Consider the following 17918-nt stretch of genomic DNA (forward strand, 5'->3'; position numbering starts at 1 on the left):
TGAGGGTTCACTCTGGAGAGGACGGTGTTTCAGTGCAGGAGACCTTCCCTCGGCCGTCCGCGCTTCCCGAGCTGCACAGCACTGCCCGTACACCGTTTACTCGGCGGGTCCCGGTCACCGATCACTCGGGCGGACCCCGGTCTATTCAGAATAAGGCCCACGGAGACCACATGCACTTAACACCTGCAAGCTCAAAACCTGGCGTCCTCACCTTCCAGCTACTGACCCTCTTGCTTCTTGAACTTCCATTTCCTCAGCTGTAAGACAAGGCGGTTTTAATGTGACTTACACATCTGAGTTAAATAAAATGTTAATTTAAAAAGTATTTCCATAAACGTTAGCAATAACTGAAAAACGGATTTAAAGCGAGTGAAAAACTGAATCACGTACTCACCATTATATGGGTCATTTGTATTTAATTAGGAAATTCCTATCTCGAGAGACAACAACAAACTAGAATGTATCCACAGAAAGACCAGGACGGTGAAATTTCTAGAAACTATCTCAGATGACACAGCTGAATTCAATTAAATATTTATTGAACAAATGAAGTGCGGGGGAGGGGTGTGTTAGCCTGCAGATACAATAAACGCCTCCAAATATTCAGAGGCCATCACACAAAAACTGAAAGAGTCAGTATTTCTCCAAAAGGCAAAACTCAAAGCAAAGGACAAGTATAAGCAACCGGCGGCTGCAGGGCCGTTAGCGGTACAAGGCAGATCACTTATCGTAGTAACTTCTTTGCTGATATAACGCATCCCACCCTCGGTCTCCCTTCTTGAGAAAGGAATATTCCAGCGCACAGTCCTCCTGACGGTCGCAGATAGTCCCTCCAGCGCCAGCATGGGTGTGCCCACACCCCCAGGAGGCTCACGCTCGGGTCTACGGAGGAAACGGCCGGTCTTCCTCAGCTTCGCTTCCGCATTCGGGGCGAGTGGCTCTCGGGAGGTGAGGAGAAGGGGGGCAGGTTCTCTGACGAGGGGGGATCGGAAGCCCCAGCAGCTCAGTCACTGCCCTGGGGGCGGCACGCCTCAAATCCCACGTGAGTCACCGTAACAGTCCTCGGTGCAGACGGGCTGGGCTGTGGGCAGTGCAGGGACAGTGACAGCCCCGTCCATGGGGAGCCGGGCAGCTGCGTTTCAGGAGTCACTAGGGAACATAAACTGCGTAATACTGACGGGCTCCATCCAAATTGTGAAATGTTACAAAATGAGAATCGTTTCAACCATTCAGCATAATGTTTAAGGACAAAATATATAATATATACTTTATACATGTATTTTATCACATACTCCGAAGGAATGCCGAGGCACTAATCCAGCCAATAAACTGAAAATAAAAATTTTAAATTTCTCTACGTGTCAGTATACAGGATTCGGAAGGTGGGTCTTGAACTCAGAATGACACCTCAGTTTTCGAGGAAAGCCACGTAGTCGGTCAGTCTGGCCAACTGCTGCTCGTTGGGGATGGGTGGGACGGGGGCAGGCTCTGCGCAGAGAGAGAGAGAGAGGCAGTCACACACCTGAGGAACAATGCCTCGACCCCACCGCCTGCAGCCTCCAACGCCTGTAATTTAACAATAAGGAAACTTTCTTACTGATTTCGGACGTTTCTGAAAAATAAGCCAGGAAGTCCCAACCCTAAGCAGTAGTTCTAAACCAGGACCTGGAGCAAAGGCATGAGTGACTTCGCGGACCTTCCCGCGTGGATGCGCAGGCCTCACGGAAAAGAGCACAGCTCTTCTTGGAAAGACACCCACCGGGCGGCACGGAATCGGGGGAGCAGTTGGCGAGGGCCCCCGTGTGCCAGGCACTGCTCCCGAACACCCGGCTGTCAGCCAACAGACAAGCCCGCAAGGAACCGCCACCAAGGAGTCAGTTCCAGCTTTAAGGTCAGCGCCTGCCAGGCCGGGGAGGGGCTTAGCCAGGCTTCCCGCACGACGCCAGGGAGGCGCTGTGGCTGCACCAGACGGTGCCACGGCCTCCACGCACGCCACAGGAGAACCCACCCGCCGTCTTGTAACCAAGTGTATTACTAGACATAGCAAGTGCAGAGTTTAGTTGCTTTGTGTACAAGGTTAGAACTAAAAAAAAAAAAAAAAAAAACCCAAAACCAGACACACACGACAGAAAAGAAACAAGGAGTGATGCGACACGTTTTAAATGAGCATACAAAATACATACCTGATAGGGGAATAAACCGGTTGAAGGAAACGTCCAGGGCCCCTGCAACTAGAGTTAACAACCGAATTCATACGAGGCGTCGTAAAGAACTTTCACGTGAAACACATCACTTTTAATGCATGCAATGGCACTATGGCCACTTAATACGCTCTATTTTATTACAGTAGTTTCTCCGGCAACTAGACTCGCTGGGACCATGTCTCACCACTTCCTGTACCTTCACGGGGGAAAGCCCACTGAAATTGGAGTAATTCTTTGCTGTCAGGTCCACAACATCTAAACAGCAGGACTTCAGAGCAGGGGGAGGGGCTCTGGGTGAGGGGGAAGGTGTGGGGATGTGGGCATGAAGCCCAGCTCGGGAGACCTGGCAGGGAAGGCCAGTCCTGCTAAGTGGGAGAGAGACCTCCAGGCAGGACTGAGCACGGCTCACTTCAGAAGACAACAGCCAGGCTGTGAATTCAGATGGGGACGGCGAGGCTGCTCAAATCGTGTAAGCCTTAGAACGCCAGAGAGCTCGCTGCTGTGAGCATTACAGCCACTCAGAGTCCTTTATCGGAGTAGAGTTTCTAGGTCCACAGTACAAGGACGAAAGGGGAATATCTGAGTAAAAAATTGTTTTAAAAGGCAACAATTTAGGTACTAAGGATAAACACAGACAGAAGTAGCCCCATAAAGGGGTGCCTGGGTGGCTCAGTCAATTAAGTGTTCAACTTCGGCTCAGGTCATAACCTTGCAGTCCATGAGTTCGAGCCCCATGCCAGGCTCTGTGCTGACAGCTCAGAGCCTGGAGCTGCTTTGGATTCTATGTCTCCCTCTCTGCCCCTCCCGCACTTGCGCCTTCTCGCTCAAAAATAAACAGAAATTTAAAAAAATTTAAAAGAAAAGAAAGAAATGGCCCCGTAAATAAAAGAATGGGAGATTAATACTAGTGCAAATTAAGTTGTATAAGGATTATAAAAAGTCCATATAAAATAGTCTTTTATACAAGAAATATGCTTTCAAAAATTCAGGGAAAACTAGGTGATCTTGCAGGGCCTTCTCCATAAGCGCCTGCCATTCCGTATCTGCACTGAACTCCGTCACTTTCACTTGCCAGTGCAGAACTCTCTACCACGTCACTCGAATCCAGTGCCTAGGGCACGAGCCGCACCCACGACGAGAAGCCCCGCCTACCTGGCTTTTTGGGCATAACCATTCTTGTGGCGGAGTCGGCTTGCCATCCTTGTTCTAATATACCTAAAAACATGCATTGGACACACAGGTAAACAACCAACCAGGAAACCCCTCAATTTTCACATTTAAGATCCACCATCTGACCATGACGTTACTCGTACAGAAGGTCTGACCAGTGCAGTTTGCCCCATAATGCGCATTTCTAGAGAAGTGCAGTACAGACGGCATTCTCAGGTGAGCTTGCTCATGCAGTATTTCTAAAACCTGTATCCAACCTCATGTTACTCTATCAGACTGACATGACCCCTACAGATGGCCCGTCTTCTGTAAAGCGAGCGTTACGGTGTGCGCCCAGTCAGCGTGACCAAGAGCAGACCAAGGAGGAGAGGCAGGTCCGCCCACAACCAGCGCGGCGGGGGCAATGACGACAAAACGACAGTCCACACACGCGGCGCTGGCTGGGGCGCTGCTCCGCGGGGGCCGTTCCAGGAGTCTTCGCATCACCCGACACAGTGGGACGCAGGACCACGCTTAACTGACGTGCAAAGTGAAGCCTGGATCCCAATGACGCCCCCCAGGCCCGACGGTTAGCAGGGGGCTGGGGGGAAGGCACCGTTAAGATCCGGACTCCGGGGTATGAATGTCCTTTATTATGTAATAAACTATAGATCAATTTCCAGAAGTCAAAACACATGTTTGTGAGTAACTAACAGCATGATCGACCCCAAGCGCTTTCATCAACCTGCCTTCTACACGTCTCAAGTTGTGGCAGGCTCTGGGAGTTCAGGGACAAGCTGTGGGCTCCACGGAGTTCCTGTCTGGGTCAGAGAATCAGAACTCTCAACCATGGGAAAGCAACGCTGTGGGGTGTGCACAACATTCTACAGCAACCTACCGAGGGGGGCAGGAGGGGTTTCTAAATGTGTGTCAGGAGGGCAATTAAAATTAGTTTAGGAAAAAAATACATGATACCAACATGTTGATTTTCAGGGGAAAAGCAATCATTTAAAGAGGTTAGAGTTAAACTCAGGATTACTGACACAATGCTACTCGCCTACTTAAGCAACTCTACTTCCTTGCATCTCGTGGAAGTTCCCTAGCGCTCGGAAGGCCTGATGTGATCTGCGCGGCTGTGGGGCTGTGCCAGGTCCCTTCCTCCACACCCTCCGACAGCAGCTTTAGTACCTGGGTCCCCCACCAGCTCCCCCACCCGCAACCCCCACTCAGTGCTCTTGGCTCCCAGCTTCCCCTCCTGGCGTCGGCCTGGGAGGACACACCCCACCACACCCCCGGTTCACAGGCCCACCGTTAACTCAGGTTTTGATCAAAATTCTTAGAACTAAAAGTAGAAAACAGTCAGGGATTGGGCCTTGGGAACCAGGATAAAATGTGGCCAAGGAACATCAAAAAAGCCCCCAATAAGCGCCAGAATGGTCACAGGTAAGGAGGGTGCCCCTCACAGACAGGCCAAGTGTTAACTCGGTAACAACGGCAAAGTTCTCCTTTGCGAAGCTCGTGTTCTCAGGTCTCACTAATTACCTTGGGCAAAGAGTGCATTAAAGGTAAATAGGAATACGAAACCTCTTATCCACACCCAGAGATCCAAGAAGCTCCACAGACTGAAAAGCTGCGTCTCTAACCCGTCAGGCGGTGACAGCGGTCGCAGTGGAGACCACTCAACTTCCCCGCGTCCTTGGACCCTCACGCTCCGCTGCCGCAGGCTCCTGGGGGCTGGACTCCATGCTTCCTGCCCGCACCCCTGCTGCGGCCGTGGGGCCGGGGAGCCTCCAGATCCCCTTTCCAGAGAGCAAACGCCGCCTCAATTTCAAAAGCACACCCGCCGCCGCAGTGATTTACACACTGTCTTTTGCCGAAAGAAACAAGCAAGGCCCGAGTACCTTTCACGGCCTCCTCCACCGGGAGCCCCACGAAGGCTGCAAAGTCGTCGGCAATGATGGAGGTGTAGGCTTGAGAGACCAGGGCGAAGGCCCTTCTCCGGGTGGCATCTGCAGGGAGCGGGGGCAGGGCGGCACACAGTGAACCAAGAGGGCTGGCGTTTTGTAGTAATTGAGTTACGTCACTGTCCTTGTCCCATCTTATACCCAAGACTAGACCAACTCACACATGTCTGTGCTCATAGACACCCGAGCCTGGCGTGTCAGACGGGCCCAGGTCCTACGGAATAAACAGATCACCTTCTCGTGCTGCCTCTTAGACAGCGAATCTCAGAGGACAATGAAAATTACAAAGGAAAAAGCTAATAAATATATGATCCAAACTCCAAGAAAACTTCACTTAAATACGTTTAAGTACTTGATACAGAATTTTTTTAACCTCTTTTTTAACCCCACTCAGAAACTTAGGAACTCAGACTGGAATGAATGGAGCAGAAATTCTCTACTTCAGTCAGCAGTGGTACCTTCTCAGGAGGGCGTCTGATACAGGACCACACGCAGGCGCTGCAGACAAACCTTGTCCCTACCGTGCTCCGGTTCCAAAGGAAACCGCAGGCCCCAAGTGCCAAGTCAACAATCCGGGACGTAAGAGCTGACACAGCTTCAACCTCCACCAGACATACAATCTTAACTCTTAAACTGGGTGTGGAAGAGTTCATCTGTCCCAGGGACCCTCTCCACCCCCCACAGAAGAGAAGACTCCCTGCTCTGCCCTTACGGGAAGGTGGCCTGATGGAAACAGTGCTCCCTCTTCTTTTGCTAACAGCTTCCCTGCCCCGCGGCCCCTCCTACCAGCCCTCGGGTCCCCTCCACTTGCTGGGTGGAGTGCCGCCTGATTCACAGGGTCCGTGTAGTAAGCCAATTAGGTCTTCAAATTCACTCAGCTGAATTTTTATTCTTTGACACTTCCTAACTTTAAGTCTGCTTTAAACTCTTAATTTGGGTTCAGATCCTAGGGTCCAGTCCTGAATGACTGAGCCTAACTGGGGGGGTGGGGGGGTTCTAAAAATTCCAGCAACAAAACCCCCCTAGAGAGCTGGGTGGGAACGCCCCAGGCTTCAAGGCCCACACCACCTGTCTCAGGGATGAGACGCCTGAGCGTGAAGGGTAGGTGTGCTCCCCGGGTGAGGCAAGAGCTCCCCCACCTGGCGGGCAGCGGGCTTACACACACTCTGGATGTTCCACTCCCCACGGGGCAGGCACTTACTCCCCACGGAGCGACAGGCTCCCCGTCCCTGGGACGCTGCCTGACAACTGCACCCCGCTCCTCAGACAGCCCTTGCTTCTACTTCGCCCTCCCCCCCCACCCCTGGCTCCCACACAAGCCTCACACCTTCTGTCGCGTCTTGGGCTCTGGGTTCATACTGTCGGGTGGTGTCCGCTCCCTACGCCCCACAGGTCTGTTTACAAACTCTTCCTGCAGCACTCAAGTTCACTGCCATCTCCGCTCTTCTCTAAATTCACAGCACTGTTCACACCACCCGTCCGCGCTCCCATCCCCTCGATTATGCCCTAACTTCGTTCCAGGAGGAGGGCTGTCTTTATGTGCGGATCTGCCCCCCAAAGCGTGTCCCGAACACACGCTCGCTGCTGCTGTCCCCCGGGCCTTGGCCTTTTGCTTTGTTCTCTCATATTTCTTAAAAATCACGGGCATTCCATTGCGTTCCTCCACCTCTCACTGAGCCTGACGCCCCCACAGGGGAAGGGGTCAGAGGTCTGGTGACCGGATTTCCTCCGCGCCCTCCCTGCCTTGCTCTGGCAGGGCCACTGTTCGCGGGGGCGGCCCCTTTCCCACAGCTCCAGGCGTGGGGGTCCCTCGCTCCTGCTCGTCAGGCCCCGTGTAAGAACGGCTACTGTCCACGCGAGCCCCTGCTGGCTGCTGTTAAAATCTAGGATAGTTTCTTCACGAGCCTGTCTTCAGCTAAATAAAGCATTTTCAGTTTTAATTTTTTTTTAATGTTTTATTTATTTCTGAGAGAGACAGCATGAGCAGGGGAGGATCAGAGAGAGTGGGAGATACAGAATCTGAAGCAGGCTCCAGACTCTGAGCTGTCAGCACAGAGCCCGACGCGGGGCTCGAACCCAGGAACCACGAGATCATGACCTGAGCCAAAGTCAGACGCCTAACCGACCGAGCCACCCAGGTACCCCTCATTTTCAATTTTCTAAGACTGTGACTAACTCAGAACAGAAAAAGAAGAGACTGGAAAATGTGACCGTTCTTAGAACAATCCAGAACACAGCAAGTCTGTAATACATTAAAATGCGAAGTATTAGATTTAGCAGTAATTCACATCTGTGAGGAGACTTCCTTCACCAGGCCGCATTTTGTGAAGGCAAACCCAGCGCATTTGTGGATGTGGGGTCTGTAGAATTCTTTGGGTGTGTCCACAAATAGTGTGGGTGAACACAAGGGTGCTTGTGCGTACTCATTAAGCATAACGCAGGTGCTTATACGGGTTGATTCACTTACAGCCCCCCAAGGCAAGTAGGGTTTATGATCCCACTTTACAAATGAGAAACATGAGGCACTGAGGGATCACTCAAGTGTCAGCACCGAGGCCTGAACTCCGAACTATGGCTCCAAGTCCGACCCCCCACGTCCTGCTACACAGCCTTCCAGGGGCCTGCTGGGCCGCGGGGCTGGGGCGGCACCAGGAAGAAGCAGGGCTCCCCCCACCGCAGGCCGACGGGGACCTGGGACCGTCTGCGGAGTGAGTCAGGAGAGCTGAGCCCTGGTCCCGCCAAGAACCCGCCACAGACGGTGGGAACACGGGGCGTGGCCTGGGCCCTCCCCTGAAGCCCTAGATCCTACCAGAGGCTATGAGAAAGTCCACCTGTGGACTTACACGAAGAGGCTGAGGCAGTTTCCTGGGGGAGCGTCCAAACCTGTCCCTGTGGTCCCTGAGCCACCTGGGGCCACACGCCTCCCTCCCACTGGCCGGCCGCCCTGCGCTCCCGCTCACGTCCTTCATATCTAAAGGGAGCACCTCCTGTGTTGTCTCTGACCTTGTGCTGTTTTATGCTGATACAGCTTCGCCACTACAAGAAATCAGGTACATCTCAGAAGCAACCACCCCCTGCTCCCCTGGGAAGGTGACACCCTTGCCGGAGGGACGAGCAGTTAGTTACCCAAGCATCCCTGCTCACTGACTGCGCCAGGGCTGGAAGGCAGGCGGTTGAGGCAGGTACTAACTATAGAACAAGGTAACAATGAGAAATAAGAACTGAACCACATCAAGAGAGACCGCTGTATGAATTTACAAAAGCGTGAACCAGGAAGACTGGGAGCAAACGTCAGGGGTGGGAGATCAGAGAGAGGAGAGGCAGGGCCCGGATTTCACTGTGGGATCAGCGCCATGTCACACCGGCTCATAATCCTTCAAAGCAACTACAGACCATCGGAGCATCTGAGTCACAAACCCAGAAGCTGAAGACAACCCCCATCAAAGGCTGAGGTCAACAGACTCCAAAGCATAGTGTCGCTGCTTTCAAATACAGGGGGTTTAACATCTTAACCACCCCACAGCTTGGGCTTCTGAGGGTATTCCAACATTTTAGTAGCAAAATTCCTTCTACTAACAAGAGCAATTTCAATCTAGAATTAAATTAAAGAGACAGTGAGTGAATCCCTTGGCTGCTGATATAATCTCCAGCAAGACCAAATGAAGACACACGGTTACCGCAAATTCCTACAGAAGAATTTTGAAAGCTGCCCCATTCACCTAGCAGAAAATATCTATTTTTTAAAAAAATAATATCCATTTTTTAAACAATGACTGACTTCAACATCACAGCACTTAGAAAACAGGCCTAATTTAATTTTTAACCACAAAGAAACACTACCTCTAAGTGCTTCCATGATCGGCTGGACCGTCTCGGACCACTGGTGTGCGCTGATGGTCGTATAGATCCCAGGGAAATCTCTCTGCCAGATTCTCTGTCCTACTGACCAAATCCCCCCAAGTTCAGAATTCGCCTGCAATAAATATTACTGCCTTTGAGAATATTCACTCTGCAGATTAACCAGCAACTGTATCTTAAAACATAATTTGACATTTCTTTTAAGAAGTATCCCAACCACTGTCAAAAAGGATTTTAAATGCTGTGGATGGTAATGTAAAATTTATGTGTGGTTTATATAAATTTTTATTATGATAGAAAATTAAAGCATGATATCATCTAAAAGTATTTCAGAATTAAGTCTGGGAATTTTCTCAAACACTGTTTTCAAAGACGTATTGGTTATTTCATAGATACACATACGTAAGACATATAATAAAAAATACTCGTGTGCGTACATGTAAAACATATATATATAGTTTTTGGATATAAGTAACAACAAAATTGCTAATAATAAAGACTGTCCATCTAAGAAGTCATACACTGTAGCCTCTCTCAGGGCCAAATTCCCATTAACATCACTAAAACTATCAGTTTCATTTATAGTTCTTTATTTTAAGTCAATGAAGCTGGACAAACATTCCAATCTTACTCAACAGAACGTCTGGAGAAGAAAAAGAGGGTAAAAATACTAAAATGAACTGCTGCTGAATATCAAAAATGAATGAAAGAATTCAGATGAATTCTTGGTCATATTCTGTGACTGTTTAAAAAACTCAATTCACATTTGTGCTGGAAACAGTGAATCCCATGAAATTAAAAATGTATTTCATTCCACTTTGGAAGAAACAAAATTTTAAGAGGCGACTTCATCTAATTTCCCATTGAAACTAAGATCTCTAAACTGATAATTAGCAAAAGACTTCAATGCTGTGAAAATCACTTTTGGAATATTCTTGTAAACAACACCAATTTCAAAGTAAATACCATTACAGGAAAACTGCATAAATCAGTTAAAAAAGTGAAACAAAATCCAAGCCAAACTTTTATCTAAAATGTCTCAGTTGTTGCCAGGCAAAGTGACACTTCTAAGAAGTGTCTCAATAAATGTGATCAGAAGCTGAGTACAGATTCCTATACCATCCAAGGGAAATTAAAATTTGATTAGAGGAATCTGTAGATCTGTTCCTAAACTTTAATACCAGTTTAGAAACTATTTCTGTGAACCACACAAGAAAGAAAACAGAAACTAAAAATTTTAAAAGGCTGCTATTTAAATGAATGTTACCGCATTCACACAGTACCGAATACTGAAGAATACTTACCGATTTAATAGCAGGCGGTATCCTCTTCCAAAGATATCTTGCATTATTCCTAATTTGCAGTCCCCCCAAGAAAGAATAAACAATTAACACAAATTATCTCAATAAATGTTCAATATTCTAGATCTCACTGCAAACACACAGAAATATTTTCTAAAATACTCTGTCTCAGATAGAGAGAAACTTAATTTTACATAAATTTGTCCAGGGCAAGTAAAAGCAGCTTTCCAGATATAATGACATAAAACGTTTTTACCAAAGTAACATTTTGCCATTTTTACTGAATTTTTTTATGAACGATCTTGGTCTTAAATTAAGGAAATATACACTAAACATATGAGCGCTTGAGTAGATAACATATACATATACGAAAATAAACAAATCTCTGTACTTTCAAGGCTCTGGAATTTCCTGACTTCATACATGGTACACGGTGCTCACCGTGAGCCCTCCTGACCAGTGGGTGCAGAGCCACCCAAACTTCAAGGTAGCTTTTAAGAGTGTGGGAGCCTGGACCACGACCAACATACGATGACAGGATTACAAAAATGAAACTGATAGTTCATACAATATATGTGTACTAGAAATCTCAGGTGAGTTTTCTAAAAGAAATGAACAAGCTTTAATAGACTTTAAAACAACATTCAGTAGAAATCATCGATGACTCGTAGAACTAGAAGGGCTCCTGTACCCTCACGGTTTCTGACTTTTCTTCAATGAACGTGAATTAGGAATAACTAAAAAAGGACACCTCTTGGCTTTCTCAACCTTCCCTTTCAATTTCTCTTGGCCTGCTGAGGACACGTGAAATGAAGTAAACAGAGATCTTAAGAAAGTTTTATTAAAGAAAAAAAAGTCAACAATTAAAGAAATTTACAGACACTGTGGTTTTCTCATAATGAATTAGGATTTTTTTAGAGATTATATGTATTTGTAAAACAAGTATATTTTAAAACAACTTGGCCTAGTCGTAGTTTGAATCATGATTCCTTATATGAAATAAGCGTGTTAAGTACTACAATAAAAGATACAGCTCCTTGTGTCCTGTTTCAATGCTGCTTCTTCAGTGCAAGAATAATTTCTGTAAATCCTGGGGACGCAGCTGCTCTCCGCTTCAGGTAGAAGGTACTTACATGTCATTATGGAGCAGATACAAAGCCAACAGTTGACCGTACACTGGAGGCGTAGCAATTCCTCCAGGAGCCTATAAGGCCAAAAAATGGAAAACCTTATTTATACTTACACTTTAAAAAAAACCCTATTTTATTAATGGTAATCTAAAAAATAAGCCATTTTATAATACTTAGTACTATAGACATAGAGCTTGAGAGAAGGTACCGAACACTAAGAACCACGGTGTTAAGTTTAGATCTGCCGTCAGCTGTGATTTATCTCCTTCTGAGCCTCTGTGTCTTTACATGCACGAGGATATCGAAAGGGGATCCGTTTCCCAGTTCTCCGATTCCTAAATGGTGTGACTCGTAAAAGAAACAAACGTTTCCAACGGGTTCCTGAAGCACTAGGATTCGACCCATTGTATCAAACACGCCGTATGGCCAAGTAATGAGTGATAAACAACAACAAAATCACAGCTGAGTGTCACAAAGACATTTCTCTCTCCCTCCAAATTTAATGCACTCAGCAAACATCTATTCAGTGTCTGTTAGTGAGTCGCTGCTTCGGGCTGTTGTCTCCTTTGGTTAATTAACTTTTAATTCTACAGTTATACATGCTTTTCCAGTCCCTAAGGAAAAAAAAAAAACAAAACCCTCAATTAACTTCAGCAGCTGCAGGACAGAACTTCCAAGAGTCTAACTGGAGACAGAACGGTACACCCCGGTGACAACACTAGGAGACGAAGGACTCTGAGTTAATAAGACGTTACTTCTTCTTGGGTCTGTGTGTAGCGCGGACGAGGGTCTCTAACAGAACCCACACGCCCTCGCCTCCCGCCACACGGGGAGGAGAGCTGCCTCGTCTACCGAACGCCAGAAACAGTGCGGAGCGCCAGGAGCGAAGGGGCACAGGGTTTACGGGCTCACTAGTGCCGACGGACAACACGCCCCGGCGCCCCGAGCTCCCCACGCGCGGCTCCCACGCCCGCCGCCAGCCCCGCGGGCCCCGCTACCCCGGAGACCGGCGCCGCCCCGGGGCCGCCGAAGACCCCGCGGTTCCTCCCAGCGCGACGCCAACGGCTACCTCGAGCTCCTGGTTCTCGCACTGATCCAGCAACTTTTTGAAACTAAAAGCACTTTCCGCCATCACCGCCACTGGCATCTTCCCGGCCGGCCCCGCCGCGGCACCTTCCCGAAAGCCGACCCCAGACCGTCCCTCGGGCCGTCGCGCCCGCGATGACGTAGAAAGCCGCCGTCGCCGCCGTCGCCGCCGAGCGCCCAGGCGCAGGTGCGCCGTCGGTTCCGGCGCGTCGCCGGAAGCCGCTGCTGCGGCCGGGCAGGCTCGCCGCCGCTCTGGCCGGCGCTCTCGGTGCTCTGGAGGACCGGCCGGGCCTCGCGGGAAGCCGCTCCCTGAGCGCGCGGCCAGAGCGGGAAGGGAGGGGTGTGCGCAGGCTCTCGGCGTCTCCGCGGCGCGGCCTGACGCGCATGCGTCCTTCGAGGCGCCGTCAGCGCCCGGAGGTTCCCAGCGGGAGCGCTGGTCCCGCGGCCCCTCCGGGTCCCGGGGGTGCCCGGCTGCCGGGCTCTCGCCCCTCCTGCACCCCCAGACCCGTGTGCGCCGAGAGCGGTCAGGTGTCGGCTTCTGCCCAGGAGCCACGTGGCTGGACCGCTCACGGGCTTGGGGCTGCGGCCCCGGGTCGTCCGGGCGCCCTCGGGTGCCCTCCAGCGCCCCGCGCCAGCGGACGCCCCCCGCGCATTCCTCCTTGACCTTCACGTCCCGCGGCCCTTCCCGAGACCCCCACGGAGGAGGCTTGCCCGGTGCCCTGCTCTAGGCTCGGCTGCACCGTTTGTGGGCCCGGAGCAAAGTGAAAGTGCAGGACCCTTGTTCGAAAAATGGGGTGGGGGGGGCGGGGGGGGAAGTGCCATTTAGGGTTATAATGGAAAGCTTTTTCCTTTGCGGTGTATCTCAACTTTTTCATGGTGCTTTTTGTTATTGAATATAATTCTAAGTAAATAAAAATTAAAAGTTTAAATTATTAGCATGAATCTTAGATTCCCATCTCATTGCGCACCGCCACTTTTAAATTCAAATATACGTGCATTTAACTCCCATGTGGAATCCCAGAAATCACACAATTCGTATTTCATAGCTCATACATGGAACGCACATTTTGTTCTCATTAAAAGCTATGGAAATGCTGCACAAAATTAACTAATTTTACTGCTCTTCATTTAATGTGCATACTCTGCCAGCACTGTCTACCTATGGGTACTGAGGGGTAAGGAACGGCTGAGAGAAATAGGGTCATTCCCTTGGCTGCCACGTTACCGTCTTCAGCACATTTGCCTGATTACAGGCGAGTCACACAAGTAAGAGAGAACACAAGCGAGCTCCTTGGATGTTCATGTCCCGTAGGACACCATTGCCTTCATTATACATTTGCAGAAAGTTCAGGTTCGGAGGGAAAATGTGGCCTCTCCGCACCCAGCTCACTCGCGTGTAGACACAGTGCACTTAGCTTGCGAATACACGGAGTCTCACCAGACTCTTGCCATGGGGGGTGGTGTGGGAATTCATGTGGTATTTGGAACACTACCTGGAAGGGCAGGAAACACACCATATTGCACGTACCTCTTTGCTCACGTGCAGATGCTCCGTCCTCCCAATGGGCTTCACTCGCCAAAAAAAGGTAAAATTATTAAGAATTTCAAAACAGTGACAGCCTCACTGCTTATTTTTGTAGAATCGACACTGTCTCCATGTGGAAATAATGGTGTGTGGGAATGCTTTGAATGGAATATAAAGAAAAAAATCACAAAACTCAAAGAATTGGCAACATTAATTAGGAAGCCAGACAAAGAGCTGGCATAACTAGAGGTATTTTGGAGAAATAAAGCCACCAAGTTTCATCAACCACACGAATAAGAGGAGGACCGGGGGAAAAATGATTCAAAGACCATTTGACATAAATTTGATGAGCAGGATTTAAAATTTTTAATACGAAATAACGACTGCTAATATATCTGGGGCAGAGAAAGATGCAGTGGGATCAACTGCCAGTGATTTGATCATTTAAAGGGAAAACTATGATTGAGAGCCTTGGCAGGTACTCGGGACTGCTAAAAAGTGAAGTTGTAATTAATGGTTCTTTGATGAACAGAAAATCCCAGCGGGGCTTCGGAAATAGAAGCAAAGGTTACAGGTAGAATTTGGGGTGCCATTTAGACTGGAGGTGGGCTAGGCTGAGCAGCCAGGGCCAAAGGTGAGCCGTTGGCCTGGGGACAGGGGATTCCCGGTGGAGGGAAGCGTTGGTGGGTTTCCAGGGCTGTGATGCTGGTGTCCAGGTTTAAGCTGTTACTGTGTGCCCTGGAGATGCTGGCTCTGGGGTGGCATGGGCTACACTCCCCACCCCTAATGTGCGGGGTGGGGGCCCCCGTGTCAGGGGAAGCATGGGCTCCCACGCTGAGACCCCCATCTCGTGCCATATACAGTAATTCACTCAGACTAGATCAAAGACTCCAATGTAAGAAATAAAATGGTTAGAAGAAAACACAGAGTAAGTCTTCCCGACCTGGGATTAGGGACTGACTTCTTAAATACCACACCAAAAGCACCAGCAGTAAAAGAGAAGAAAATCGATAATTTGGACATTATCAAATTAAACAAGTTTGTGTTTCAAAGGACGTGATCAAGAAAGCGAAAAAGCAACCACAGAATGGGAGACCATTTTGCAAATCACATGCTTGATAAAAGAGTTGGACTTTTAATAAATAACTCCTACAACTCAGAAATAGAAAGGCAAATAACCCAACTTAAAAGGGGACAGGAGGTCCACACAGTCATTTCTCCCAAGAAGACACACAAGTGGCCGAAAAGCGTATGAAAAGATGCGCAAGGACATCACTCATTAGCGCAGATCACACCCCAAATCCATGCACTAGGCTGGTTAGAATAATAAAAGACAAGATCAGGGGCGCCTGGGTGGCTTAGTCGGTTAAGCGTCCGACTTTCGCTCAGGTCATGATCTCGCGGTTCGTGGGTTCGAGCCCCGCGTCGGGCTCTGTGCTGACTGCCGGCTCAGAGCCTGGAGCCTGTTTCAGAGTCTGTGACTCCCTCTCTCTCTGACCCTCCCCTGCTCACACTGTCTCTCTCTCTCTCTCTCTCTCTCCTAGAAATAAATAAAACATTTAAAAAAAAAAAAATAAAATACAAGATCATAAATGTCGGTGAGGGTGTGCAGAAGTTACACCTTTCTGCCCCGTGGATGAGAACGTACTGTGCGGTGGCCGCTCTGAAACACAGGCTGGTGATTCCTCCAAGGTGTACACAGAGAGTCACCATGTGACCCAGCGATTCTAGGTATATGCCCAAGGGAAATGAAAACGCTTCCATACAAAGCCTGAGGCACGATGCTCATAGCAGCATTAGTCATAATAGCCAAGAAGTAGAAGCAATCCAAACATCTATCAGTTGACGAATAGATGATAAAATGTGGTGTATCCAATAGGGTGGAACAGTATTTGGCAATAAAAACAAATGGCATTTTGACACCTGCCACAGCATGGATGAAGCTTGAAAACATCATGGTAAGTGAAATAAAGCCGGTAGTGGTGACCAAATATCACGTGATCTCATTTACATGAAAGACCCAGAATAGGCAATTCCGTAGAGGCAGACAGATCCTGGCAGGAGGTAGCAGAACATGGGAAGGAAGCTTGGGCCACGGGGGACCAGGGCTGTGGATGGAGGTGTAGACAGCTCAGGCCCAGAGTTGCAGGGAGACAGCCGCAGGAATGGACCACCCCTCCCTGAGCCCACCATCCTCTGTGGCTCGGGCCTGGGGTTCACCTTGGGGTGGAAACTAACCTCAGACCATGAGAAGCTGCCTCTGTTGGCCGGCTAAGAGGAAAAGACAGGGAGAGAAAGGATGCATTTTTAAGTCCTGAGACATCAGACTCTGGGCAGGTAGGGGAGTGTAGAATTCTGGCAGATGGCCTCTGGAAGAACGGGGATTTGGGGGTGCTGATGTGGCCAAGAACAGGAAGGGAGATTCTTGTGTTCTGTCGTTGCATCATCCACTTAGAGGGATGCTGGCATCGTGGCTCGGTAAAATCTCAAATGGAGTTCTCGGCAAAGTCATCCCCTATGGGCAGCACTGCCGGTGGGTGCCACCATTTTGGAAAGCGAGGTAGTGACATGGCAGTGGGAGCTGCGACCACAATCTTAGACTTCAACATAGAGTTCTGTCCCCAAAAATTATCCAGAGGAAGTCATTGCAAAAGAGGAAATATACTGGAGCTAAAAATGGCACAATAACATAAAATACAAATACAACAGCTAATGCCCTGAAAATGACCTACATGTCTAGGGGCGCCCGGGTGGTTCAGTTGGTTGAGAGTCCAACTTTGGTTCAGGTCATGGTCTCACAGTTTGTGAGTTCAAGCCCCACGCTGGGCTCTGTGCTGACAGCTTAGAGCCTGGAGCTGCTTGGGATTCTGTGTCTCCCTCTCTCTCTGCCCCTCCCCAGCTCATGCTATTTCTGTCTCTCAAAAATAAATGAACTTCAAAAAAATTAAAAAAAAAAAAAAACGACCTACATATCTAATAGGTGAAAGTTAAACATGTAGTGGTTAGTCAGGGAGAGGTTTTGAAGTTATTAAATTCATAAAGTCTATGTAAAAGTAGCCTTTCTGAAATAACGTCAAGGAAAAACACAGGAAATTATAAGACTAAGTGAATGGCAACATATTGGAAGGAACATAGGCTTGAAAGTTCTGGTAAGATTAAGGGGTTAGATTACAGGTGAACACTGATTTCTTGTAAGATTTCTTTTAATATTGTAAAATTATTTTTTTAAATGTTTATTTATTTTTGAGAGAGCATGAGAGACAGAGTGTGAGCAGGGAAGGAACAGAGAGAGAGGGAGACACAGAATCTGAAGCAGCTCCAGGCTCTGAGCTGTCAGCACAGAGCCTGATGCGGGACTTGAACTCACGAACCACGAGTTCATGACCTGAGCCAAAGCTGGAGTCTTAACCAACTGAGCCACCAGGCGCCCTAGTTGTAAAATTATTTTAATGATGACCTTTTTTTTTGTTTTTGCCCCAAATCATAAACACCTTTAACAGCCCAAAATAAAAAAATAGGACACATCTTTCTCCCCCCCCCCCCCTTTGCCCGATGCCTGAGGTCACGGGCGAGTACTCAAAGAGAACATTTTTGCAAAACCGCAGGAAGGCCCAGGAGCTAAGGGCAGATACATGTTAGGGGGGGTTTGGAGGCATAAAGAAAAGTGGTAAAAAGGGATGTCGGTGGTGAGCAAAGGGATT

The 17918-nt window shown here is 48.7% G+C and overlaps 1 protein-coding gene across 1 annotated transcript; it reads right to left on the reverse strand.

The window, feature by feature from the left end:
* Nucleotides 1-504: 504 nt before the first annotated feature.
* Nucleotides 505-12838, reverse strand: COPS8 (COP9 signalosome subunit 8). Its single transcript, XM_039228601.1, has 8 exons — nt 12676-12838; nt 11610-11680; nt 10480-10528; nt 9158-9290; nt 5255-5362; nt 3357-3419; nt 2184-2231; nt 505-1488 (listed from the first exon to the last, which is right to left on the reverse strand). The coding sequence occupies exons 1-8, from the start codon at nt 12751-12753 to the stop codon at nt 1409-1411; spliced, it is 630 nt and encodes a 209-aa protein (XP_039084532.1). The 5' UTR covers nt 12754-12838; the 3' UTR covers nt 505-1408.
* Between the last annotated feature and the right edge of the window lie 5080 nt (nt 12839-17918).

This window comes from Hyaena hyaena, unplaced genomic scaffold (genome assembly GCF_003009895.1).
Source record: "Hyaena hyaena isolate Hyena2069 unplaced genomic scaffold, ASM300989v1 scaffold_31, whole genome shotgun sequence".
NCBI lineage: Eukaryota > Metazoa > Chordata > Mammalia > Carnivora > Hyaenidae > Hyaena > Hyaena hyaena.